At 40.9% G+C, this 26,909-nt stretch overlaps 1 protein-coding gene across 3 annotated transcripts in view; it reads left to right on the top strand.

The window, feature by feature from the left end:
* Positions 1-11,040: 11,040 nt before the first annotated feature.
* EXOC4 (exocyst complex component 4) overlaps positions 11,041-26,909 on the top strand; it is a 572,497-nt gene continuing 556,628 nt past the window's right edge. For 2 of the 3 annotated variants that reach the window (XM_061638088.1, XM_061638087.1), the window contains exon 1: positions 11,041-11,172. In XM_061638088.1, coding sequence (XP_061494072.1) covers positions 11,087-11,172 — 86 coding nt within the window. In that variant the 5' untranslated portion in view covers positions 11,041-11,086. The remainder of the gene's footprint in view (positions 11,173-26,909) is intronic. The other variant, XM_061638085.1, reaches the window with a different exon arrangement.

Below are 26,909 nucleotides of genomic sequence, written 5' to 3'. Positions count from 1 at the left end.
TGTTATTGCTTTTCGTCCTCATTAATTCACCATCGTCCATATGACATTGCAACCTAGTACGGATTTTCGTGTTCACAAATCTGCATTAGAAATACCACTGAAAACCCGATATGCTTTCCTGCATTGATAATCAATCGCATTAACATCTGTGTCAGAGCTTGGAAGATTACTTTTAAAAAGTAATAAATTACAGTTACAGTTACATGGCCCCAAAAAGTAGTAATTACCGTTACAATTACAAGTGCTCTGAAAGTAACTGATTACTTTACTTTTCCTTCAAAGTAATCACTACAATTACATTTTAGTTGCTTTTTAAAAAAACGCCTACAAGGTGCTGGCCTTGGCTGCTGCACATCTAAGTAGCCTAAAACAACATTAAAAATAAACACACACATACAGAGGTAGTAGAATAATTATTTTTATTCATAAGATAGCAATGGTGGTCTCTCCGCTGGTAAGGGTGGTAGGGAGGGAGGCTGAGGCCACTACTCAGATCTTTGCACGTCAAACCAAGTGCAAACTCCCCCCCACTCAGACAGACAGCATAATCTCTCTCACTTAACCACCTCCCGGACCCTGCCCTGCCACCAACTAAGGGACACTCACTCAAGCAAACATTTTCCCCTGAGATGCAAAAAAGTTAAAATACTGCAAATGCAGCACAGTAGCCAGAGAGGGTGGTGGAGGCCACTTTGTGTGCTAAGTGCAAACACAGAATTCACACACACACACACATGTTGTCATCTTTCATCTCCACAGTTATTTATCTCCATTCTGCTGCTGCCTCCTTATCCTCCTTTATCCATGTTCTTGACCTCCAGATCCTTTCCCCCTCCACTCCATTCTTCACCACCACTATCCGTTTTTTTAAATAATTGTTTTCTCCACTCCACCCCGTCTCACTCTCCGCCTCCTCACTTGTCGCCTCCTACCCATCCACAGAGCATGAGGAAAGAGCGACACTGCACAGAAGCCCAGTTTGAGGCACATGATTTTCATCCACAAATCAGAGGAGCAGAAGACTTCCCCTGCTCCCCCCCAAGTAATGCCCAAAAGTAATTCTGGAAACGTTACAATTACTCCACAAAAGTAATAAAATTACTCCTAGTTCTATTACAATCAAAATGTAAAGGAATTACCCACTCGTTACTCAAAAAAGTAATGAATTACAAGTAATTTGTTACTTGTAACTAGTTACTTCCAAGCTCTGATCTGTGTGCTTGGATGCAATGCCGCAGACTTTCCTGCAATAGGCGGTCCATGGACATTCCTCCATTGTATGCCAAGACCCGTCTTCTTCCCATCCAATAGCAAATCCACAAATCTGTGCATGCATGGGGATAAAAAAAAAAGATATATGTTTCTGCGTTCTTCTGAAAAAAGGCATGAAAAACAATTGACTGTTAAGGACCGTTCACTGAAAAGGGGTGGACTTAGGGGGGTGGCCAAGGCTAAAGCAATTTAGACAAAAATTATAATCTGACCACAAACATGACATGTATGGATCTGGAGGCCACCAACCAAATACAGAAAATGTGGATTTTGCCGTTAGGTACGGATGGGCCCATACTTACTGATTGCATCATGCTAGGGAGCTCTGCTGACATCACAACTGAGCCAATAATGTGCAGTATTGTGACTCAGAAGCCCATATTCAAGACAGAAGATGACAGCTTGGCTTGGCTTTACCTGGCAACACATTATGTACATTGGTGGCTGGTGACAACTGGGACAGGTATGACAGAAGGCAATGCCAACAGTAGGTAGAGCTACAGCTAATGATAGCAGAGCCAACGAATTATTTTATTTATTTATTTATCTATTTAATTGCACTTTTAAACCGCCCTATAGCAACAAGCTCTCAGGGCGGTGTACAATGAGATAAAACCACATTTTAAAATACGAACAAGTGTGGATTACACTATACAATTATAAAACATATTTAAGAACAAAATTAGAATAAAAATGAAATAAAAATTACAATTACAGTTTAAATTTAAAATTAAAATTAAAATTAAGCTTAAAATGCCTGGGCAAAGAGGTAGGTTTTTACCTGGCGCCGAAAGGATAATAAAGAAGGCGCCAGGCGTATCTCATCTGGGAGGGCATTCCATAATTCGGGGGCCACCACTGAGAAGGCCCTAGATCTAATTACTGTTCTCCGGGCCTCCTGATGAGTTGGGACCCGGAGAAGGGCCTTGGACGTCGAGCGCAGTGAACGGGTAGGTACATAGCGAGAGAGGCGTTCCATCAGATATTGCGGTCCGATGCCGTTATAATATTATCCCTAGCCTCCTCTCTGCTGTGTCCTACAAGGGCAACACTGAGACTAAGGAGGAGGACGCTTATAGCTAGGACCACCCTCTGGGTTGGTAGTGACTAAGAAAGTAGGCAGGTGGGGGCTGGCTGAGATCAGACTGAGGCTGGTGGTGCACTGGCTGCCTTTGCCCTAATCTTGCATGTTGGTGTTGCTGCTGCTGCTGCTGCTATTAATTACTTTGTTAATCACTTTATACAAAAGAAAAAGTCTCAAAGTGACTTAACAAGATAAAATTCACAATTAAAAGCAACTTAAAACCAGAAAATTTTAAAACAATGTAGAGTATTACAGCCTTAAGTCAAGAATCAAAGTTTAAGAATAATCTTGACAGGACTGAAGAGGATTCTCAGGAGCTGCTACAAGGCAAAAAGTCTAAAATTTGAGTCATAAGTGGAAAGGGTGAAGTTAATCATTATCATTTGATTAATATAGTTTGCATAGCACCATTAATGTACATGTCACTTTAGAGAGTCATGTAAGCAAAAAAGATTCCTACCCTAATGAACATGCAGTGTTATCTACATTGCTTGCAAGTGGTTGTCCAAGGTTTCAGACAGAAATCTTTCCCAGCTCTGTGTGGAGTTGCCCGAGACTGAGCATGGGGAAAATTACAACAGAAGAGGCAGGAAGGGAGGAAAGAAGAAGGGATGATCAAAAGTAAATGATGTTTCATGTTCTTAAGCTGTACTACTACACACAGATTTACCTGGGAGTAAGCCCCACGGAACATTGTGGGTCTTCTGAATAAACATGCGTAGCAGTGTGCAGTTTGGCTTCCTTTCAGCTGGAGATATGGACAAGTTAGGTTGCTATCCTAACCCCCCTTGCCTGGGATAAAACCCCATTGAGCATCATGGGGTTTAAGCAAAGGATCAGACTGCAGAGAGTTAAGTAAAATACTTTACACACAAAAAAGTAGGTTTTGAGGAGGAGTTTGCAGAGAGAGGGGGGCACCATATATAACATGAAAGGTTGGGGTGAGGTATAAAATGGTGCAGGGACCACATATATAATCATTAGTACATCCATCTGACATTAGCCGTATAAGTAAATACCAGCTGTCCAGATATCCAAATATATATTCACATGAGATTGATGTTTATAGGAAATATGGTCAAATGCAGAAAAGGCACTGAGGTCCTCAGACAATTAAGCAATAGACAGTGGGTATTTATTTTTCCAGGCTTGAAGTATAAGGGTGGTAGTTTACCTGTGGGACCAACTTACTCCATATATGCTCACTTGACTGTGTTGATCTGTGGAACTGGCACTGTAGAGGGGCCACATAATACTCATTTCACACTTGTAAGAAATTTTCTTTTATGTGGCAGTGCCTATCCTTTGGAACTCCCTGTATGAAGCCGATGGAGCTTACTTCTGAGTAGATATGCATTGGATTGGAGTCTTAATCCCTTTTTATACTGTTGTTTTAATCATTTAAAAATGTTTTTAATTACCTGATTGTAACTGTTTTTACTGTTAATTTTAATATTTCTTGTTAGTCACTTAGAGGTTTTTTTTTCAATCAAGCAGTATATAAATTTTGTTAAATACAATAAATAATAGTCAATCCTAGTCCTACTCAGAGCAGACCTACTGAAGTCAATGGACATGACTAAGGCTGCAATCCAGTACTTGTCTACCCAGAAGTAAGTTCGATTGGGTTCAATGGGACTTACTCCCAGGTAAGTGTGTATTGGATTGCGGCCTAACTTAGGTTCATTAATTTCAGTGGGTCTACTCTGAATAAGACTTTGTTGAATAGAACCCTAAGCCTCCATATATTTTTATTAAAGTTATATCCTAGTCTTCCTCCCAAAGGAGCCTGGAGGGGCCTTGGGCATCAGGCAAGAATGGACAGTGGGAGGTAATGATGTGACTGATTAGTTAGTGACAATGTATCATAGGGTTATTAGTATTATTGCTAAGCATCTCTACAGCACTTCTCAGTACTTCCTTCTTTTTGCCATATACTAAAATCACTATTTATGCATTATAAATCTATACCAATGTATAATCATCCATTTGTTGTCATGTGCCTTCAAGAAGGCCCACCTTTTCAAATAAAGTCTTACAGCCCCTTAGTCCCCATATAATTCATTATAAGTAACCCTATGTATGTGTGTGACTAAGATGCATCCAGACTCAGAGGAAGGCAATGGTAAACCACCTTTGAATACCTCTTACCATGAAAACTCTATGAACAGAGTATCCAAAATGCAATATGAGATAGTGCTGGAAGATGAAACCCCCAGGTCAGAAGGCACTCACCGAGCTACAGGGGAAGAACACAGGACAATAGCGCTGTGACTAATGACGCAGCTGGGTCAAAGCCGAAAGGAAGCCCAGAGGCTGATGTGCACAGATGCGAAAGGAGAGTCCAGAGTTGTACGATGGACACAATAGGAACATGGAATGTGAGAAGCATGAACCAGGAAAAGTTAGAAACTGTCAAGCAAGAAATGGAACGTATCAACTTTACAATACTTGGCATGAGTGAATTAAAATGCGAGATGTAAGTGTTGTTGAACCGATTGGGAGCAGTGACCACAGTGCTATTAAATTAAACATACATGTAACTGGCCAATTGCCAAGAAAATCCAACACGGTCACATTTGACTTCAAAAGAGGAAACTTCACAAAAATGAGGGGATTGGTAAAAAGAAAGCTGAAAAACAAAGTCCAGAGGGTCACATCACTCGAAAATGCTTGGAAGTTGTTTAAAAACACTATATTAGAAGCTCAACTGGAGTGCATACCGCAGATCAGAAAAGGTACCGCCAGGGCCAAGAAGATGCCAGCATGGTTAACGAGCAAAGTCAAGGAAGCTCTTAGAGGCAAAAAGTCTTCCTTCAGAAAATGGAAGTCTTGTCCGAATGAAGAAAATAAAAAAGAACACAAACTCTGGCAAAGGAAATGCAAGAAGACAATAAGGGATGCTAAAAAAGAATTTGAGGAGCACATTGCTAAGAACATAAAAACCAACAACAAAAAATTCTATAAATACATTCAAAGCAGGAGACCATCTAGGGAGACAATTGGACCCTTGGATGATAAGGGAGTCAAAGGTGTACTAAAGAACGATAAGGAGATTGCAGAGAAGCTAAATGAACTCTTTGCATCTGTCTTCACAGTGGAAGATATAGGGCAGATCCCTGAACCTGAACTAACGTTTGCAGGAAGGGATTCTGAGGAACTAAGACAAATAGTGGTAATGAGAGAGGAAGTTCTAAGCTTAATGGACAATATAAAAACTGACAAATCATCGGGCCCGGATGGCATCCACCCGAGAGTTCTCAAAGAACTCAAAGGTGAAATTGCTGATCTGCTAACTAAAATATGTAACTTGTCCCTTGGGTCCTCCTCCGTGCCTGAGGACTGGAAAGTGGCAAATGTAACGCCAATCTTCAAAAAGGGATCCAGAGGGGATCCCGGAAATTACAGGCCAGTTAGCTTAACTTCTGTCCCTGGAAAACTGGTAGAAAGTATTATTAAAGCTAGATTAACTAAGCACATAGAAGAACAAGCCTTGCTGAAGCAGAGCCAGCATGGCTTCTGCAAGGGAAAGTCCTGTCTCAGTAACCTATTAGAATTCTTTGAGAGTGTCAACAAGCATATAGATAGAGGTGATCCAGTGGACATAGTGTACTTAGACTTTCAAAAAGCGTTTGACAAGGTACCTCACCAAAGGCTTCTGAGGAAGCTTAGCAGTCATGGAATAAGAGGAGAGGTCCTCTTGTGGATAAGGAATTGGTTAAGAAGCAGAAAGCAGAGAGTAGGAATAAACGGACAGTTCTCCCAATGGAGGGCTGTAGAAAGTGGAGTCCCTCAAGGATCGGTATTGGGACCTGTACTTTTCAACTTGTTCATTAATGACCTAGAATTAGGAGTGAGCAGTGAAGTGGCCAAGTTTGCTGACGACACTAAATTGTTCAGGGTTGTTAAAACAAAAAGGGATTGCGAAGAGCTCCAAAAAGACCTCTCCAAACTGAGTGAATGGGCGGAAAAATGGCAAATGCAATTCAATATAAACAAGTGTAAAATTATGCATATTGGAGCAAAAAATCTGAATTTCACATATACGCTCATGGGGTCTGAACTGGCGGTGCCCGACCAGGAGAGAGACCTCGGGGTTGTAGTGGACAGCACGATGAAAATGTCGACCCAGTGTGCGGCAGCTGTGAAAAAGGCAAATTCCATGCTAGCAATAATTAGGAAAGGTATTGAAAATAAAACAGCCGATATCATAATGCCGTTGTATAAATCTATGGTGCGGCCGCATTTGGAATACTGTGTACAGTTCTGGTCGCCTCATCTCAAAAAGGATATTATAGAGTTGGAAAAGGTTCAGAAGAGGGCAACCAGAATGATCAAGGGGATGGAGCGACTCCCTTACGAGAAAAGGTTGCAGCATTTGGGGCTTTTTAGTTTAGAGAAAAGGCGGGTCAGAGGAGACATGATAGAAGTGTATAAAATTATGCATGGCATTGAGAAAGTGGATAGAGAAAAGTTCTTCTCCCTCTCTCATAATACTAGAACTCGTGGACATTCAAAGAAGCTGAATGTTGGAAGATTCAGGACAGACAAAAGGAAGTACTTCTTTACTCAGCGCATAGTTAAACTATGGAATTTGCTCCCACAAGATGCAGTAATGGCCACCAGCTTGGATGGCTTTAAAAGAAGATTAGACAAATTCATGGAGGACAGGGCTATCAATGGCTACTAGCCATGATGGCTGTGCTGTGCCACCCTAGTCAGAGGCAGCATGCTTCTGAAAACCAGTTGCCGGAAGCCTCAGGAGGGGAGAGTGTTCTTGCACCCGGGTCGTGCTTGCGGGCTTCCCCCAGGCACCTGGTTGGCCACTGTGAGAACAGGATGCTGGACTAGATGGGCCACTGGCCTGATCCAGCAGGCTTTTCTTATGTTCTTATGTTCTTAAAATGGACTGGAATGGGACTCTTTCAATCAAGCAACTACAAAATATTTTATGCAGAAAACGAGAAATTAAGAAGAAACGGGGTTGCTTTAATAGTGAGAAGTGATGTAGCAAAAGCAATTAGGAGCTATAATGCAAGGTCTGAGCGACTGATATCAATGAGATTTAACGGTAAACCTATTAATATAACCATCATCCAAGCCTATGCTCCAACAGCAAATGCAGAAGAGGAATTTGAGAGATTTTACACAGAAGTACAGGACGAAATTATCACACACGAAAACAAGATGTGCTGATAATCATGGGGGACTGGAATGTAATAGCAAGGAACAGAGAATAACTAGGAATTGTGGCAAAATGGGGCTTAGCAGTCAGAAATGAAGCAGGAGAAAGACTTATTGAATTCTATGAAGCCAATGATTTGTTTCTTGCAAACACATTTTTTGAGCAACCAAAAAGGTGACTGTACACGTGGACATCACCAAATGGTCAATATAGGAATCAAATTGATTACATAATTGGTAGCAGAAGATGGAGAAGTTCCATACTTTCTGCGAAAACAAGACCAGGAGCAGACTGCAGTACAGATCATAAACTGGTAATATAAAAAATGAGAGTAAAGCTAAAGAAGAAGAACAAAGCAATCATAATGCCAAAATACAATTTAAATAACATCGCAGAAGAATATAAAGATCAAGTAAGAAACAGATTTGAGGCTTCAAACTTAGTTGATAGAGAACCGGAAGAACTATGGAGTGAAGTCAGAGACATGATCAGGGAAGAATGCAAAAAGACAATACCTCTAGTTAAAAAGAAAGACCTCAATGGATGACTGAAGAATCTCTTAAAATGGTTAAAGAGAGAAGGAAAGCAAAAGCAAAGGGAGATAGAAACACGTTTAGAACCCTAAATGCAATAATACAGCGACTAGTACATAGGGACAAAGAGAACGATTACAATAGTTATTGTATAGACATAGAAGAGGACAACAAAAAGGGTAGAACAAGAGCCCTATTCCAAAAGATTAGAGAAATTAAAGAGCAATTCAAAGCAAGAGAAGGGATGTTGAATAATCAACAGGGGAACACACTGACTGACTGAGATGAAATACTGTAAAAGAAAGATGGAACCAATACACCAAAGAACTCTATAAAAGATATGCAAGGATGACAGATTCATTCACGGAGGAATCGTATGATGAAGAACCAGAAATTTTAGAATGTGAGGTGAAAGCTGTTCTTAAAATACTTGGAAGAAACAAATCACCAGGAACAGATGGTATACGAATAGAGTTGCTACAAGCTACTGACACTGAATCTCTCAAAATTTTGACAAAAATCTGTCAAGAAATATGGAAAACTAAACAATGGCCCACAGACTGGAAGCGTTCAATATATATCCCAATTCCAAAGAAAGGGGATCCCAGAGAATGCAGTAATTATCGAACTATTGCCTTAATATCCCATGCAAGTAAAGAAATGCTCAAGATTCTATAACAAAGGCTCTTACCATATATGGAGCGAGAAATGCCAGATGTCCAAGCTGGATTTAGAAAGGGAAGAGGCACCAGAGATCATATAGCAAACATACAATGGATAATGGAACGGAGCAAGGAATTTCAGAAGAAAATCACCCTGTGCTTTATAGATTACAGCAAAGCCTTTGACTGTGTAGATCATGAAAAACTATGGAATGCTTTAAAAGAAATGGGGGTGCCACAGCATCTGATTGTCCTGATGTGCAACTTGTACTCTGGACAAGAGGCTACTGTAAGGACAGAATATGGAGAAACCGACTGGTTCCCTATCGGAAAGGGTGTGACACAGGGGTGTATTTTATCACCCTATTTGCTTAATCTATATGCAGAACATATCATATGGAAAGCGGGAAAGAAGTGTGAATAGTGGAGGGAGAAATATCAATAATTTAAGATATGCAGACAATACTATACTACCTGCAGAAACCAGTAATGATTTGCAACGAATGCTGATGAAAGTTAAAGAGGAAAGCACAAAAGCAGGACTATAGCTGAATGTCAAGATTATTAAAGTAATGACAACAGAAGATTTACATAACTTTAAAGCTGACAATGAGGACATTGAACTTGTCAAGGATTATCAATACCTTGGAATAGTCATTAACCAAAATGGAGACAATAGTCAAGAAATTAGAAGAAGGCTAGGACTGGGGAGGGCAGCTATGAGAGAACTAGAAGGTCCTCAAATGGAAAGATGTATCACTGAACACTAAGGTCACGATCATTCATACCATGGTATTCCCAATCTCTATGTATGGATGTGAAAGTTGGACAGTGAAAAAAGCAGATAAGAGAAAAATCAACTCATTCGAAATGCAGTGTTGGAGGAGAACTTTGAGCATACCATGGACTGTGAAAAAGACAAATAATTGGGTGTTAGAACAAATTAAACCAGAACTGTCACTAGAAGCTAAAATGATGAAACTGAGGTTATCATACTTTGGACACATCATGAGAAGACATGATTCACTAGAAAAGACAATAATGCTGCGAAAAACAGAAGGGAGTAGAAAAAGATGAATGCCAAACAAGAGATGGATTAATTCCAGAAAGGAAGCCACAGACCTGAACTTACAAGATCTGAACAGGGTGGTTTATGACAGATACTCTTGGATGTCACTGTTTCATAGGGTCGCCATAAGTCGTAATCGACTTGAAGGCAAATAACAACAACAATGTATGTGTGACTGAAATAAACACATAGTCTTCCCCTTCTTCTGCTGTCTCCCTTGTGACAAATTTTATAGTACACCTCTGGGCTCCTTCAGGAAGGACAGGATATACATTGTAAAATAAATAACCTGGGTTCTCTTGTGCTTTGTAAATAATCACACACATTGATGGCATAGTAGTAATACCACTACCATTTTCTGTTCATATCCAAGAAGTTATTTTAGGAATCAAATTGACAAGGTTATTTAGAGATTTGTTTTTAAGCATTTGGAACAATATGTTGTTTTATATTTTATTTAACAGAATTTATAAACCGCCTAATCAAAAATAATACTTAATCAAAAAACATCTTATTTAAAAACAGCAATAAAAACAGGCTTAAAAACGGTAAACAAAATAATATGATCAAAATATAAACATCAGCAGTATTAAAATTTATTTGTTAGTTAGACAATGTATATACCGCTTAATTACAACTGTCTCTGGGAGATGTACATGAGACTCAACACAATGACAAAATCGGTTTTAGCAGGCATAGAAAACAGTGCAACGAGGGCACCCGCCTAATATAAATAGAGAATAATATTATTAATAATATCCATAGTGCTAAAGATAAGGTGCAATCATATGTTTGCTTTTTTCTCGTTACGATCCTGAAAGGTCTCTTCTTTTTCGTCTTGTCATATGTTTATGAATATATTCTGTAATTATCATCGTAATAAATAAAAAATAATAATGTGACAATAAAAACAACGTCGGCAAATGAAAAATAAATAACGAATCCTGCTTTTCTGCTTGTAGGCACAGCGACAGAAACGGGCTCAGCCGTATTCAGCCCTGACTCTCAGCAGGCAGGAAACGCCGCTCGCATCGCTGGAGACTCTGCGGCGGCTCCAGCATCCTGCCGTCCCCTCCGCTCATTCACCTGCTGGCCTTCACCTGAGAAGCCGATGGCAACTACAAGTCCCAGAATACACAGCGCAAAGGGGCGAGGCGGTTGGGCGACGCTTCCCCGCCTCTCTCCGGCGGCGATAGGGCGATTCTTGGCCAGCCTGCCTGCGGATTGGCCAGAAGGCTGCGAGAGGGGCGTGCCCGACCCTTTTCCGAGGCGGAGCCCAACATGGCGGCGTCTGATGCGCCTGGCAGATACAGAACCACTATGAGCAAAAGCAAGGACCCCTCCGGCCTCCTCATCTCTGTCATCAGGTAGGGGGCGGCCTCTCTCTCTTTCTCCAGGGCCTGAGGGGCCTTCTCCGCCCTGCGAAGGGGAAAGCCTTGGCGTTTCCGCTTCCACCAGGGGAAGCTGACTGGGGGACTTCCCGGCTCCACATTTCCTTCAGCCTTCGTTGTTGCACCTTGAAGGGCCTCTGTGTGTGTGTTTGTGTGAGAGAGTTAGTCTGTCTTGAGAATAGCAGCCCCCTGGGACCCCTGTCATAATTGGGGTACTCCCTGTTGTTGTTGTTATTAATTACCCACTCTTCACCAAGAAGTCCCAGGGTGGGTTACAGCAATTTGAAAACACACAATTAAAACAGTTAAAAACATGCTCAACCGTGCCCTAAGAACGTAAGAAGAGTCCTCCTGGATCAGGCCAGTGGCCCATCCAGTCCAGCATCCTGTTCTCACAGTGGCCAGCCAGGTGTCCCAATGGGAAGCCCACAAGCAGGACCTGAACGCAACAGCAACTCTCCCCTCCTGCGGCTTCCAGCAACTGGCATTCAGAGACATACTGTCTCCAACCTTGGTTAGTAGCCATCAATAGCTGGTCCTTCTTGGATCAAAACCTCTTTCAAAGCCATCCAAGTTAGTGGCCATCACTGCCTCTTGTGGGAGCAAATTTCATAGTTTAACTATGTGCTGCATGAAGAATTATTTCCTTTTGTGTCTCCTCAATCTTCCAACATTCAGCTTCCTTGAATGTCCATGCATTCTAGTGTTATGAATCAGATTTTTTCAGTTTCTCCACGCCATGCATAATTTTATACACTTCTATCATGTTGCTTATGACTCGCCTTTTCTGTAAACGAAAAAGCTCCAAATGGTGTAACCTTTCCTTATAGGGGAGTCACTCCATCCCCTTGATCATTTCGGTTGCTGTTTTCTGAACCCTTTTCAGCTCTACAATATCCTTTTTGAGGTGAGATGACCAGAACTGTACATAGTATTCCAAATGAGGTTACACCATAGACTTCACTAATGGCATTATGATATTATGATGGCAGCCTTATTTTCAGTACCTTTACTAATGATCCCTAGCATGGAATTTGCCTTTTTTCTTAACAGCCGCTGCACTCTTGGTCAACATCTTCATCGAGCTATCCACTGCAACTCCAAGGTCTCATTCCTGGTCAGTCACCCCCAGTTCAGACCCTATGAGCGTATATGTGAAATTAAGAATTTTTGCTCCAATATGCAAAAGTTTACATTTGTTTAGATTGAATTCCATTTGTCATGTTATCACCCATTGACTCAGTTTGAAGAGATCCTTTTGGAGGTTTTCACAGTCCCTTTTTGTTTTAACAACCTTGAACAATTTAACATCATCAGCAAACATGGCCATCTCACTGAGCACCCCTAACTCTAGATAATTTATGAACAAGTCAAAAAGCACAGGTCCCCAAATACCAATCCTTGGAAGAGACTATTTTCTACATTCCTCCATTTAGAACTGCCCATTTATTCCTAGTTTCTGCTTCCTTTTTGCTAGCCAGCTCCTGATCCACAAGAGGACCTCTCTTATTACATGACTGTTACTCAGAAGTCTTTGCTGAGGTACCTTGTCAAATGCTTTTTGAAAGTCTTAAGTACTCTGTGTCCACTGGATCACCTCTTTCTGTAGGCTTGTTGACACTCTCAAAGAACTCTAATATGTTAGTGAGACAGGACTTATGCTTGCTAAAGCCACGCTGTTTCTGCTTCAGGTTCAGCAAGGCTTGTTCTGTATGCTTGGGTATTTTGTGTTTAGTTTTCCCAGGACAGACATTAAGCTGACTGGTCTGTAATTTCTGGGATCCCCCCTGGATCCATTTTTAAAAATTGGTGTTACATTAGCCACTTTCCAGACCTCAGGTATGGAGATGGATCTGAGGGACAAGTCAGATATTTTTGTAAGAATATAGGCAATTTTGAGAACTCTTGGGTGGATGCCATCCAGACCTGGTGATTTGTCAGGGTTTTTTTTGTCTATTAAGCCTAGAACTTCATCTCTCATCACCCCTATTTGCCTCAGTTCTTCAGACTCCTTTCCTGCAGAAGTTAGTTCAGGCACAGGGATCTGCTCTGTATCCTCCACTGTGAAGACAGACACAAAGAATTCATTTAGCTTCTCTGCAGTCTCATTATCCTGCTTTAGCATATCTTCGTCTCTCCGGTCATCCAAGGATCCAACTGACTCCTTAGATGATCTCCTACTTTGAATGCATTTAAAGAATTTTTTGTTGTTTTTATGTTTTTAGCAATGTGCTTCTCAAATTCTTTTTTAGCATCCGTTATTGTCTACTTGCATTTCTTTTGCCAGAGTTTGTGTTTCTTTTTATTCTCCTCATTTGAACAAGTCTTCCATTTTCTGAAGGAAGCCTTCTTTCCTCTAACAGCTTCTTATACTCTGCTCGTTAACCATGCCAGCATCCTCTTGGCTCTGATAGTACCAATCCTGTAGAGTAGGTTAGGATGAGGGATAGCAACTGACCCGTTGAACTTCATGGCGGAGTGGGGATTTGAACCTCAGTCCTAGTCCAACACTCTCCAGGTGTGGCAGGACACATGTTGAATCTGGCTTTCTGTATTGGAATAGGGGGAAAGGTGTTAGAGGCACCTGTATGTTATACCCCAAACTGCACAGATAGGAAATCTGCATCCCTCTTTGGTTGAGAGTACTTGTGTAGAAATGAATCAAAAGCAGAGTGCCCTAAATCTGTAATGGTGGTAGGATTTTTAAGGGGCCTGCTGAAAAGGGCCCAGCTTCTCTCAGGATTTAAACTTTATGCATCCTGTTTAAAACTCAAATCAAAAGTTAAACAGCCCGAAATTCCAAGTTCTGTAACCTTGAGTATCTATCTGATCATCATGGCCTCCTAAACAGAAAAATCTGGTGATAATTCTGAAAGAGGTTGGATTTCAGTCAGAGATACCAGGGAAGATAGCTCCATAGATTGAGGCAGCTATCAAAGATGTTTCTGTCCGTTGTCCTGCTGTCTAAATATAGCTCTAAGATGGTTTTGTTCAGCAGGAATTCCTAGTTAGTTTTAAATGTTGCCTTAGGAAAGGGACATAACTCTGTGGTAGAGCTCATGCAGACGGCCCCAGATTAATTCCTCGGCATCTCCATTTAGGGCTGGGAAAGACTCCTGTCTGAAACTCTGGAGAGCTGCTGCCAGTCAGTGTAGACAGTACTGAGTTAAATGAACCATTGGTTTGACTCTTTATAAGGCAGCTTCCTAATGGAAGAAGCTTTCTAACCATACAACCACTGCTTTGAATACATTATAAATAAGTATATTCCCTAGGATTGGGGAATAAAGTGGAGAAGAAACTGGCTGCAGGCACAGCCAGTACTCATTCCTGGGACAGGTGCAGAGAAAAAGTGAGGGATGGGACCACCTGGACAAGGACACCAAGGAAAAACACCACAGGGCTGTAACAATTTGCATGCTTCCTTCTTTATGCAAGAGATGTGGATAAGGAAAAGCATGCATATTGGAAGTGCTCTTAAGTGTGATGGGTACATAAAAGCTGGGGTTTAAGACTCTCAAATATACTGTTTGTCTGTGCAATGAGAGGAGAATCTGTAACCCTCAAATTTCCCCTGATGCAAAATCAGTATAAGATCAGTAAAGGATAGATGCGAGTGTGTCACTGAACATAAGCAAAGCTTACTGACATAGGACAGACGTGGTGGGGAAAAAAGCATATGGGTTGTATCCAACACTAAATGAGTGGAGATCTGCTCGTACAGTGGGACTTCCATTTCTTCTCCTCCCCCTGTGTGCCTCCAGCATCTGCTCTGGAGGGTCCCCCAGTCCTCTGGAACAGATTTTGAGGGTGTGTGGGGGGCTAGAGAGGCCAGGAAGAGGAAGTGCCATTGTGCAGACGGATGTGTCTCCACAAGACGATCTGTTGTACTACTGGTAATCAGTGAGACCATACCGATGGCAAAACATCCCTGGGGTGAGCTCTTTCACTCTGGGATGACTTTGTAATTTTTTTACCATCTTCAAAGGTGATACAGAGAACTTTCTGTATCATTGGATTTTCCGGGCTGAGTTCAAAGTGCAGGTTTTGGCCTATAAAGCCTTACGCAGCTCAGGACCCCAATACCTCAAGGACCACCTCTCCCATATGAACCAATCCAGTCCCTGTGTTTGGCATCTGAGGCCCTTCTTTGTGTGCGGAGGGTGGTGGCATGAGAGTGGGCCTTCTCAGTGGTGCCCTCCCACTTACGGAATTGTCTTCCCTGGGAGGCACGCCTGGTGCCATCATTATCTATTTTTAGGTGCCTTTTTCTTCTCCCAGGCATTTGACTCCTAATTTTGGAGGGCTTTTGGAGAGCTCTTGATGTTGTAGCCTCTTTTAGGGGATGCGTGTTCCATGGCTGTTATATTTATGCGCTTTTAACTTTTTGTTTTGTTCAAGTTTTTATCCTGGTTTTAACTTTTTTATTGATAGTAAGTCACTCTGGGTTCACTTTTGTTTAGAAAAGCAACTACCAAATTAATTAAATAAATAAATATTGTTTAAGTTGTATTTGTCCATTTGTTGTATTTTACAAAAGAATTGCCTGAGGGCCAGCTCACATTTATTTATTACTTTTGCATTGTCCCTTTTTTTCAAGGAGACTAGGGTAGTGTATACAGTTACCTTGTTTTTCTCACACTGATGCTTTGGTGGTCATATGTTGATTTATGAACTGGATGACTGGAGAAATTATCTTGCTTTCTTTTGTCCCCCCCCCTTGCATATTTTAAATGTGGGTTTGAGATATGTAATCTAAGATAGTTCATTTCTGTAGCTTAGGTTGAAAATGTAAGTTAAAACGTTATACAGAGAGCTGTTAATGAAAACTGATCTCATGAGTTCTGACATTTAGGATACAAAAGAAATCGATGGAAATAGTTCTTGTGTGGGCACTGGAAGCTTGCTCCTGCAGTGTTTGCTATCAAGGCATTGCAGTGCTGATCTACAGTATGAGGTTTTGAAAGTAAAACTGACTGGAAATGAAAGGTGACCTATTAATTTTATTGTCCAAGCTGACTGCAAAAAGTAAATGGCACAAAGGAAATTAAAGTGGATGCTCTTTTACTAGAAGTGTGCGTTAAAAAAAAAAGAAATGAAAGAACGTTCTGAAGAACAGGCACCATTTCCCCCATGTTCAGAAACTCTGAGAAAAGGACATTATCCATCACAACTGGATTCTCTGGTAGAGCTGAAATAACTTATTTGCCGCTGAGGGCTTCATTGAAATTGATCATGCGCTGGAGGTCTCAGGATTAAGTACCTTTTTCTAAAACTTAGCAAGAGATATGATGGATGCCACTGCATCTTCAAATAGGCCAAGTACTGTTAACTTTATGCCCTAGCTACCATTTCATTCAAGCATGGTATTCCCTATTCTATGTATGGACGTGAAAGTTGGACAGTGAAAAAAGTGAATAAGAGAAAAATCAACTCATTTGAAATATGATGTTGGAGGAGAGCTTTGTGCATACCATGAACTGCGAAAAAAACAAATAATTGGGTGTTAGAACAAATTAAACCAGAACTATCATTAGAAGCTAAAATGATGAAACTGAGGTTATCATATTTTGGACACATAATGAGAAGACATGATTTATGAGTATGACAATAATGCTGGGAAAAACAGAAGGGAGTAGAAAAAGAGGAATGCCAAACAAGAGATGGATTGATTCCATCAAGGAAGCCACAGACCTGAACTTACAAGATCTGAACAGGGTGGTTTATAACAGATGCTATTAGAGGTCGCTGATTCATGGGGTCGCCATAACTCATGAATCAACTTGAAGGCATATAACAACGACAGCATTTCATTCAGGAAAAGAATTCATGACTTGTAAAGTGTAATGGGTTATTTTTCCCAGCTGATTCTTTAAGTCAGGAGTGCCTAACTTGTTTTTGTCCGAGGGCCACATTCCTCCTTCTCCAACCCACCTGGGGCCTCATTCCAATCCATAATCTCTCACGCACAAAGGTGTGTACAGCAACACCTCCCCATAGGTTATCTGTGCAGATCCACTCAGGAGGAGGGTTATTGCCTTCCCCACTCATTAAATGATGGGTTTGATGTCTGGGGGAAGGGCGATATGCCTGTCAGGGTGATGAACTGGATGGAGAGGTGCAATTCTCTCAGCCCATCCCAGACTTGTGTCTGCAGTAATTTTGCTGCCATGGTCAAAGTTAGTAAGGTTTTTTTGGGGGGGGGGCAGAAGAAATAGCTCAAGGGGCCAAATCAGGCCCCCAGACTAAGGGTTAGCCACCCGTTTTAGGTCATTTCAGATAGTCGAGGTCCTTTTTTTAGTGGAAGGAGCATCTGAAGACACAGAGAGAGACTGACAACATAGCTGAGTGGGGAGGTTGCTTAATTTGCAACTTGACTGAGGCCAAACTTTCTTGCAGATGTGCCAAAATATGAGTCAAGTCCCAAGGACAGAGTAGCAATGCTTTTAACAATTGCAAATATAACAGAAGAAAAAAAGGAACGATCAGCCTCCATTAACAATAAGAACAATTCATCAAAAATATGAGTAATCCACCAATGCTAATTCAAACATATACATTAGTATAAGCCATCCATATATCCAAATAAGTATCCAAATGAAATTGACAATTATAAGATATATGTTCACATTTAGAAAGGGCAGTAACATCTTCATATCACCGAGTGTTTCGTGTTTGTACTCCCAACCTTGACGTATAAGTCTGTTTGCAACCACGGGTTCGCAGGATCCACTTTTATTATCCACCTGTTATTCCCCACGTCACAGGAATATAGTTCAAAAGTGTGTGAACATCCACAAATATTAAGGATTTTTCCAAAACCAAGTTAATACAGACAAAAATTTCTGATCAAAAAGGAGACACTACAGGACAGACCTGCATCTTATGCCTCTTAATGTTATTTTTAATATGTGCTGCACTCTTTACACTTCATGCTATCCTAATTTCCTTGGTATGGTTTAGTGACCTGGGGGACAGTCTAGGGCATTGTTCTTCAGCCTTGAGACCCCAGTCGTTGTTGGACTACAACTCCTGTCAGCTTAGCCAATGGCCAAGGATGATGGGAGTTGTAGTCCAACAATATCTGGGGAACCAAGGCTGAAGAACAGTGGCAACCACAGTGGGCTCTGGAAAGAGATGGGCTCTTATCACCTGCAGGAAGCTTTGGAGAAGGAATGAAACAGGTGTTTCTCCACAGCTTTTTGTAAAGAAGAAAGCCTCTTTGTTCATCCCTCTAGCAAGTACAGAGGACTTGATGAGGTGTCTGCCCGAGGCTGCTGTGGGTCGTCTTATTGCCAGGGGGCAATAAGCGGTAGTCCCAGTAAGGAAGCAAGCAGATTTGTTAGTTCTTATATATATGGTATGGAATTAGCAGGGAGAGTTGCTTTGTTTATTTTAAGTATTTTTACCCCATTTGTCAGCCCCAAAGGCTCCCAGAGTGGCTTTCATAAGATCAATAACAAATAAGGTGGTCTCTGCCTGTAGACTTACAATCTAAAAGAAGCCATTTAAAAGGAAAAAGAGATGGGTAGGGAAGAGGAACAGGTACCAATTCTTAAAGTTACAAAGTTCTTATAATGACCAGTTTTAATGGAAATAATTCAGGGAGAGGAGGAGTGAAATGTCTGTATCATTCCAATTTTAGTATATGTCCTGCTGCAGTGAGCACAGAAGGAGCCAAATATTGCTGAATAAATGGAGTGGGCCTCGCTCTTCTCACCTCTCCCTTTGCTGCAGCCAGAAATGGTAGTGGTGGTTTTTGTGAAAAACTTGGGCATGACTTGATAGAGCACTTACGGAAACAAGAATATGATACCTTTTGTCATAGAACTGGAAATCTTTGTGAACGCTGTCTTTTTTTTTAAACCTGATATCCTAGTTGTGGTTCACTGGGATCAGAAAATGTGTGGGAATAATTACTTAATAGCCTCGAAATGAGTCAGACATTGGTCCATCTAGTCCAGTATTCTCTACTCTGACTGGCAGTGGCTTTACAAGGTCTTCCCCTTTCTTGATCCTGGTAACTGAAGATGCCTTTGTTGAACCTAGGACCTTCTACAGCTTAGTGGGAACATGACAAGAGTTTTATGAAGTTATGCATAGGGTAGAGAAAGTGGGCAGAGAGAAGTTTTTCTCCCTCTTTCATATTGTTATAACTCAGGGTCACCTGATGAATCAGACTGACAACAGACAAAAGGAAGTTTTTCTTCACAGAGTGCTTGACTACTGGAATTAATTGCAACAGGATATGATGATGACTCCGGCCTTAGTTCATGGAGAATCAGTGGCTACTAGTGATGCTTCATGATGGCTGTATGCAGCCTTTGTTTCAGAAATGGTATGCCTTTTTAGTACCAGTTACTGGGGAGCAACAATGGGGGGGGGCTATTGCTTTTGTGTTCTGCTTGTCTGCTTCCAGGAGACCTCTGGTTAGCCAGTGTGGGAGACAGGACGCTGGACTAGATTGGTTCTTGTTTCAGTCTTGTATGCCTCCTCTTATGTTCTTGTGCATGCAAAGCACATGCTCTGCAACTGAGCTGTGGGCTCATACCCTACAAGGGGAAGGGGACATGAGCCTTTGTTGCTTTTGAGGCAAAACCTTGGAGCACTGAGATTATGAGACTGACACACTGCCTACGGCAGTATTTGTTTCTTTAAAATGTAGTGCACTGCATGGAGAATTCCAGCCAACTGATGAAGGACAATCTGGACAATATTGTCTTCTAAGGAGATACGTTTATGTACTTCCATTGATTTCTTTCTCACTCCCCTCCTAACTTTTTGTTTTGACCATACTTGGTTGGAGTGGCTTTTGTATTCTGAAACAAGCTAGCTGGCATTTAGCAAATGCTATCTGTTGGTGAGAGCTTGTCAGATTTTTTTTAATTGGTGAATGTATCTGCCTTTATTTAGTGTTGGGATTTTTTTCTGTCCAGTTCAGGCTGCGGTCTTAAGTACACTTACCTGGGAGTAAGCTCCACTGAACATAGTGGAACTTACTTTTAAGTAAACATGTATAAGGTTGGACTGCAAGAGTTGCTTTAAAAATGACAACTCCCCAAGCTTCTGTCTTAAAGGCCTTATTTAACTGGAAAGGCTAAGTTTGGTTGTTACTTGAGAATGTTCTTGTCATTGGGACACACTCTGAATGCCAAGAAGGGTTGTCTTCTTTTTATATTTGTGTATACTTTGTTTCTTCCCCAAGTTCAAACTTCAGAAACTATGCACACTTTTGAGAATAAATCCTATTGAAATAATTAGGACTTACTAATAAGTAATCAGTTCATATTGATGGATGTACATGTAGATGTTGAAGGAGAAGATATTGATTGCTTTCAGATATTGATAGATGTCATTAAAGGATAGCGAAAGAAGCAGTGGCCTAGTTTGCACATAACACTAAGCCAAACTATGGCTAAGCGTGAAAAATATTGGCGGCTTTGCTTCTCCAGTTCTGCTGCCGCCTCACTACCTGGAGCTAAGCCATGGTTTGGTATTGGATTGCATCTGAAAGTGGCCTCATTGTTTCTCTTGCTCCAGAAGGTTTGTTCTTGGCTTATCATCTGAGGAACTACTAGGAATATTTGGTAAGAGGTACTAGCAAGACAGCATTAAACATCATTAAATGAGGCACAAGCTGTCCCCTAAAGTTCTGACTTTCTCTCTATTAGGCCATGAGTGCCCCCCCGCCTCATCTGATTCTTGGCTCTGCTAAGGATTATGAAGCATCCCATTTCCTATTTTTCATGGATGACGCATATGCTTACTGGGTGGCCGGACCTGTGTATTTGGATAGGGAAGAGGACATGAAATGCGCTAGGCCAATTTTTCAAGGACTGCCTCCAAAGCTCACAGTTAACTCTTTCAGTTGGTCATTGTCTTGCCTGTTTGTGCTTGGTGTGTTGCAATGGTTAAAGATGCAAGCTAGGAAATCTCTGGTCCGGATTTCTCCTCCAGCATGAATTCCCTAGGTGACCTTAGGGTGAATGGCTCTTTCTTATCACCAGCAACCCCTCCCCCCCCTCCTCAATCTGGCTTGCTTTTGTCAAGAATGCTGAAAGAATGCTTGTGAATGTACTATACAAATGCTTGGTTTTGCTGTTATTGGAGAATAATAATAGAATACAAGTATTCCACTTACTTTGCCCTAATTCTGACAATCACATATTTTATCCCAATGCTATGGGGGTAAGAATGAATTGGGGACAGACTGAGAGAAGACTGGGTTTTTGGAGGCCACTTGTTGAGTCTATGGCTGAGCTGAGTTTGTTCCAGGTTTGCTTGGAGCAGCATACAAGCAGAGGCAATGTCTTATAACGGAACAAAAAAATACAAATCCATCTCCATAGCTCTATTGGTGAATCAGTTTGCCCTATTGAGCCTGATGCAAAGGACTGAGAGCTTCCTATTTTGGCAGTGTAATAACTGTTGACAGCACACTCTCCTCTCTGAGAATTAGGTCTGTATCACAAACTCCACTGATGAAAGGATTTTAGTTGTCTCCAGGCACTTGTCTGTTCCTGTTGTTGATATCCCTAGTTCCCACAGTCCGTCTCTATTAACAGGTACAAACTGATATTCCTTCTAGCACATGGCTGACTCCCCAGGTGCATATTTTATCTCCCAAACATTTTAATCTGTTGCCTTTTCAAGCTTTTAAAATTATACCTCCCCTGTTTCCTAAAAGGGTGTACTCAATGAAATTGAAGAAATGATGAGATAATATATTGTGTGTTTTAGGTTAAATCACTAAATAACCCTATTCCATTTACCTTGGGTATCTTTTAGCTTATCTCTCTCCTCTTCCCTCAGAATTGTGTAATTGCTTCAATGGGCTTTCAGAAAGTATTATCAGATATCTGTTTTGAGGTTAAGTACTGCCAGAAGCTGTAGATGATTTCATCTGGGACTGGTCCTTAAAAATAACTTTTCAATTATAACATTCAAATAGGATTTCTCGATCCTGATACACATATCAGGCAAAGATACACATATCAGTGGCAAAGATACACATATCTGGGCACTTAGCAGAATCTTCACCACGTTGAAACTTGGGCATTACAGTTTTATTTATTTATTTAAACTACTTATATACTGAATTTTCTAAGCTGTGTATGTGAACATCAAATAGTATGCAATGGATAAGATCAATTAAAATTTATCATAAAAACAGAAAACATATGGAGATGCAGCTCTTTCTGAGTGCGAAAGAGTGATTGTAGTCAATGTGGGTGGTCAAATACCTTACCTTTTAGGGATGATATGCAAAGTGAAACACACAACACACACAACACTGTTCCTTCAAAGAAAAATCTGTGGTCATGGGATTAAAGTTCTACCTATGCTGGCTCCATCTAGGCAAACCAAGTTGTTGCTCCCACCCTTTCCATCTCCACTTTCCTCTAGCGTTCTTATTGATAGAACAACTGCTTTATAAATAAGCATAAACAAATGTATAAAAATATTTTTCTAAGGATGTAAATCCTTAGTACCGTTAATCTCCATGAAGCTTACTTCCAAATAAAAGTCCACAGGATTGGACTTTAATTGACCTTGTTACAGATCTGAGAATCCTAACAACAAGCAAATCATAAGCAGAAGTTACAGGAGATAACCAGCTGTGCTCTTAAGAGAAAATAGCATGCATGCTGAAGAGCAGACAGTGGCGGTGTTCGAGTTACATGTCATCCTGGCTAGATGAGCTCAGATGGATCTCTCCCAAGAGAGTTCCTTAGCTCTAGGCCATGTCAGAAGGAGCCTTGTTCTGAACTCTTAGATTTTACAACATGAATAGATGTTGCCCAAAGTAGAGCTTTTTCAAATGATCTCAACAAGTGGTTGAGTTTGTATGGGAAGAGATGATTAGGACTACCTGGATTAAACAAAGGAACCATCTAGTCCACAGTTCTCTGTCTGTCAGATGGAGGGATTGATTTGGTTTCTAATTTTTTGTGCATTACTAGAGATGGCCATGGAGATCTGCCACCTTAGGAAAATACCTGACAACCCCAGTATAATTGAATAAAATTATGTAGCATTATCAATATTCAGAATTACGTACAAGACAAAGAAGAACAAGCACATTCAGATATCATTAAAACTTTTGTTCTCTCATGTGTTCAAGTGAAGTTGCTTAGATCTATGTGCTGGTAATACAAAAGAAGCAACCATGTCCATGATGAAATCTTTCTGTACCAGTCTAAAAAATGGATTTTGTTTAGATTAATTCATGAGTGGGTTCAGGCAGCTAAGGAAATAATTTAATGATGACTTCTTTGTAACTGGGATAGTCTCAGATAACCAGCAAGATGTTTTTATGGAATTGCAGCCACAGACTCAGTGCCTCTGGGCAAAACATCTTTTCTATAATGGCTATCTAAGATGGCTGAAGGCAGGCATGTGCTGAAATCTTGGGTGTTGGATCCTGGCTTTTTGGCACAATAGGAAGGTTGGTGAAAAGTATTATGAAGAAAAAGGCCACACAGAGGATGTACAACAACAAGAATTTTACTAACTAATGATATGAAGAGAACAAGGCCACAGCATGGTGCTGCTTGTAAGGCAGGACTGGAAATTGAAACTGCCACAGCCTGGGGCTGACTCAGCAGTTCCTGGTATGGCAAGCCTGGAAGGACAATACACTACAATTGGAAAGACACACATTCATACTTAAAGTTGAACTTTAAATCATGGAGCTGATTTAACTCTAGAAAACAAAGAAATATCCTACAGAATGAATGTACCTTAGCTGATTTTTAAAATGGCAAACTATAAGGTGAGCCAGAGGAATTGTCTTCCCAGTTTTCCCATTTAGGTGTGGAATGGAAAGAAAAAAAAGTTTGGTGACCAAGGGCAAACTATGTGATTAACATGACATGTAGTTTAGCACATGTAGTTAGTTTGAGGATGCTTTTTCTACGTGCTTTGTGGTATCTTTCTTGACATGTAATTGTCATGATTACAATCTCATGGCAACAGTTCACTTCCAGTTTGTGTTTTTAGAGTGGCAGGTTGTCAGGACTAGAGAATTATCAAATTGTTTTCTGATTGATTGCCTAATATTGCAGACTGGTGCAGTAATTATCTGTTGTCCCTCTGCAGCACGCAAGAGTGCAGAGTCTGTAGATTTTTCTTGTGAGGTCTTAATTCAGTGTTGCTTCTCTCCTCCACTGCTATGAATTGGGACTGTCAACTGATCAAATGTTATAGTCGATTAAGTACCTTGCTTTAACTCATTAATCAAAGTAAATATTGCATTACCTCAATGAAAGTGGTATTTCTGAGGATATGCAATGAAGACAGCAGTTGCTTTCAAGTAAATAAAGCTGACAAATTATTTATTCTCAGGAAAATTATTTCAGATGTATTGCCTGAATAAATTCTGAGATAGGGAGAGGCAAGGGGAAAATGAAGGACGGAACCTGCAGAGATGAGGAGCAAGCCATCCTCACCCATGTCATTACTCTCAGATGGCACCCTGGCACAGCAAAGAAAAAAAGGGGTGGGTGGGAGGATGGAGGTTATGCAAAGGCCCGTCAACTTCATGGACTACTTGACTACTATAATCAAACATTACGCAGACAGTTGGTGAATAACAGCTTCAGTTGCAATGGTCTCCCTGTGTTCAGCAGTCAGCTCTGAGACTTGAACCTGACCTGGCTCTCCATCAGGTACCCCTGCAGCCTCCGATTCTGTGTCCAGATCACTGCTAGATTTGGGGGTCATGATAATACTCTGGATTACTTGAAAAGAGATAATGCTTTTATTATTTCAGGTGAATCTAGTTGTTATTCATACTGTTCTGTCATGGCAAAAAGCAATGTTGTAGAGAGTGAGGAATAGGTTTTTTTCACACCCAACCACACACACACAGCGTTTGCACCTTGATGTATAAGACACATAACCTGGATCTCAACTCTCCTTCCTTGATCTTATTTGTTGACTGAAAACAAGAGATATCCTGGCCTGGTTTTTCAACTTCTTGTCAAGTTCTCGGCCTTGAATGAATTGGCCCTAGTGAAAGGCACACATTTTAGTGCTTTTTTAAAAAAATAGTCTTCCATTGTTTTGTTGCTGCTTATCCTGAATGAGAAGCCAAGTGACAAATTGAATGGCTGTTTATGTGTTCACTTACACTCTTATTAAAAGTAATCTTGTGTTTTTAAAACATTGCATCTTGTTGGAATTCTTGAGTTGGCAGGCTTGTCCCCCTTTATTTATAAATGTGTAAATCCATTTTTTTCAACTAAGCTTTCACAGCAGAATACAATAAAATCAAAACAGTGCAATTGAAATGAACATATTGAAAGCATAGGGTTGTAGCCAGCTAACATCTGCTCAGAGTCTCCTCATTGAAATTAACGAACCTAAGTTAGTCATGTCCATTAATTTTGATGGGTTTACTCTGAGTATGACTAACATTGGATACAACCAAGCTATGCAGTGGCAAAACAAGAGGTACAGTTGACAGTCTCTTAAAATAAATACTGTATTTGAAGATTAAATGTAATTAGTGCTTGCCTAAGCAGAGTGGTCTTAACTGTCTGCCTGAATGGAGCAAGGTCCCAAATCCTAGATGATGTACTACCAGGGCATTGCACATAATTGAGTCATTATGTACATCCCAGAGGTAGTTTTCAAACTGAAGGGTGACAAATAAATAAATAAATGAATAAATAAGCGTATTTCTGAAATATAAGTTCAAGTGCATGTGTTTTTAAGAGACCTTCCAAGTTTGGCTGGTATTTGCACGGTCAACAACCTCTGCATTGTGTTGCTTTGTCTTTGTGCGAGAGGGACATACTTAATATGTGCACACAAATATGTGCACACAAATAACCACTCAGAGTTGGTTATGAAAAAGCAACAGTTGCTAAAAAATTGCGATGTTAGCAATAATACGATAGATCTCTGAATGATTTGCAGTAGATCAGCAAGGTTTCCGATTCCTAATTGTTTAAGAATAGTAACATCAAAAAGACTTCTTCCCTCCCCTTCTAAATTAAGTTGGTGATTCCGGCGTTCTCTTTCTGGATCAGTGGGTGCATTTGCAAAGTGAAGAAACTGTTGTGGGCACCAGGCATGCACCACAATCACGGGCACATGCATACTCACTCACCCCACCTGCCAGCAGTTACCTAATTGTAATGGGAAGGGTTCACTTTGAGGGGGTCATAGCTAAGGAAGAAAGGGTTAACCTTTACATTTCCAGTTGCAGCCCCTGAAATTGCCCCCCACCCCTGGGCCACAATTGGGCTTGAGAAAATGACAGCAGAATGCTTTTTTCAAACCTAATTTCAGCAGGGGGAGGGGGGGAACAGGACCCAGCAGATGGCAGGGAAGGGGACCCGTAGGTCAGGTAGCACCTACAGGTGCCGCATTGCTGAGCCACGATCTAGGGAAATCAGGAAAGCTTAGAAGGGAAACCAGGAGTTGGATGTTGTGGGAGAGGACTGGGAGCTCAGTGCTGGCACTGGAAGCAACTTCCTTGGCTGAGCATGTATTCAGAGGCACCCTGGTCCATAATTCTAAGAGAATTTTGCTACCCCTGAACCACTATTTTGCATGCATGATGGATTTGAGGCTCTGCCCACCCTGGTCTAGATCATTTATTCAGCGTAGCCTATTAATTTCTGAGGTGTTTGCTTGCCAGCAAATCATCAAGTTGAAGCATACATCAGCTTTTTAATATTTATGTATGTATTATCCTGCCT

This window comes from Rhineura floridana, chromosome 8 (genome assembly GCF_030035675.1).
Source record: "Rhineura floridana isolate rRhiFlo1 chromosome 8, rRhiFlo1.hap2, whole genome shotgun sequence".
Classification (NCBI taxonomy): Eukaryota; Metazoa; Chordata; class Lepidosauria; order Squamata; family Rhineuridae; genus Rhineura; species Rhineura floridana.
This window is presented reverse-complemented; position numbering and strand designations above follow the sequence as displayed.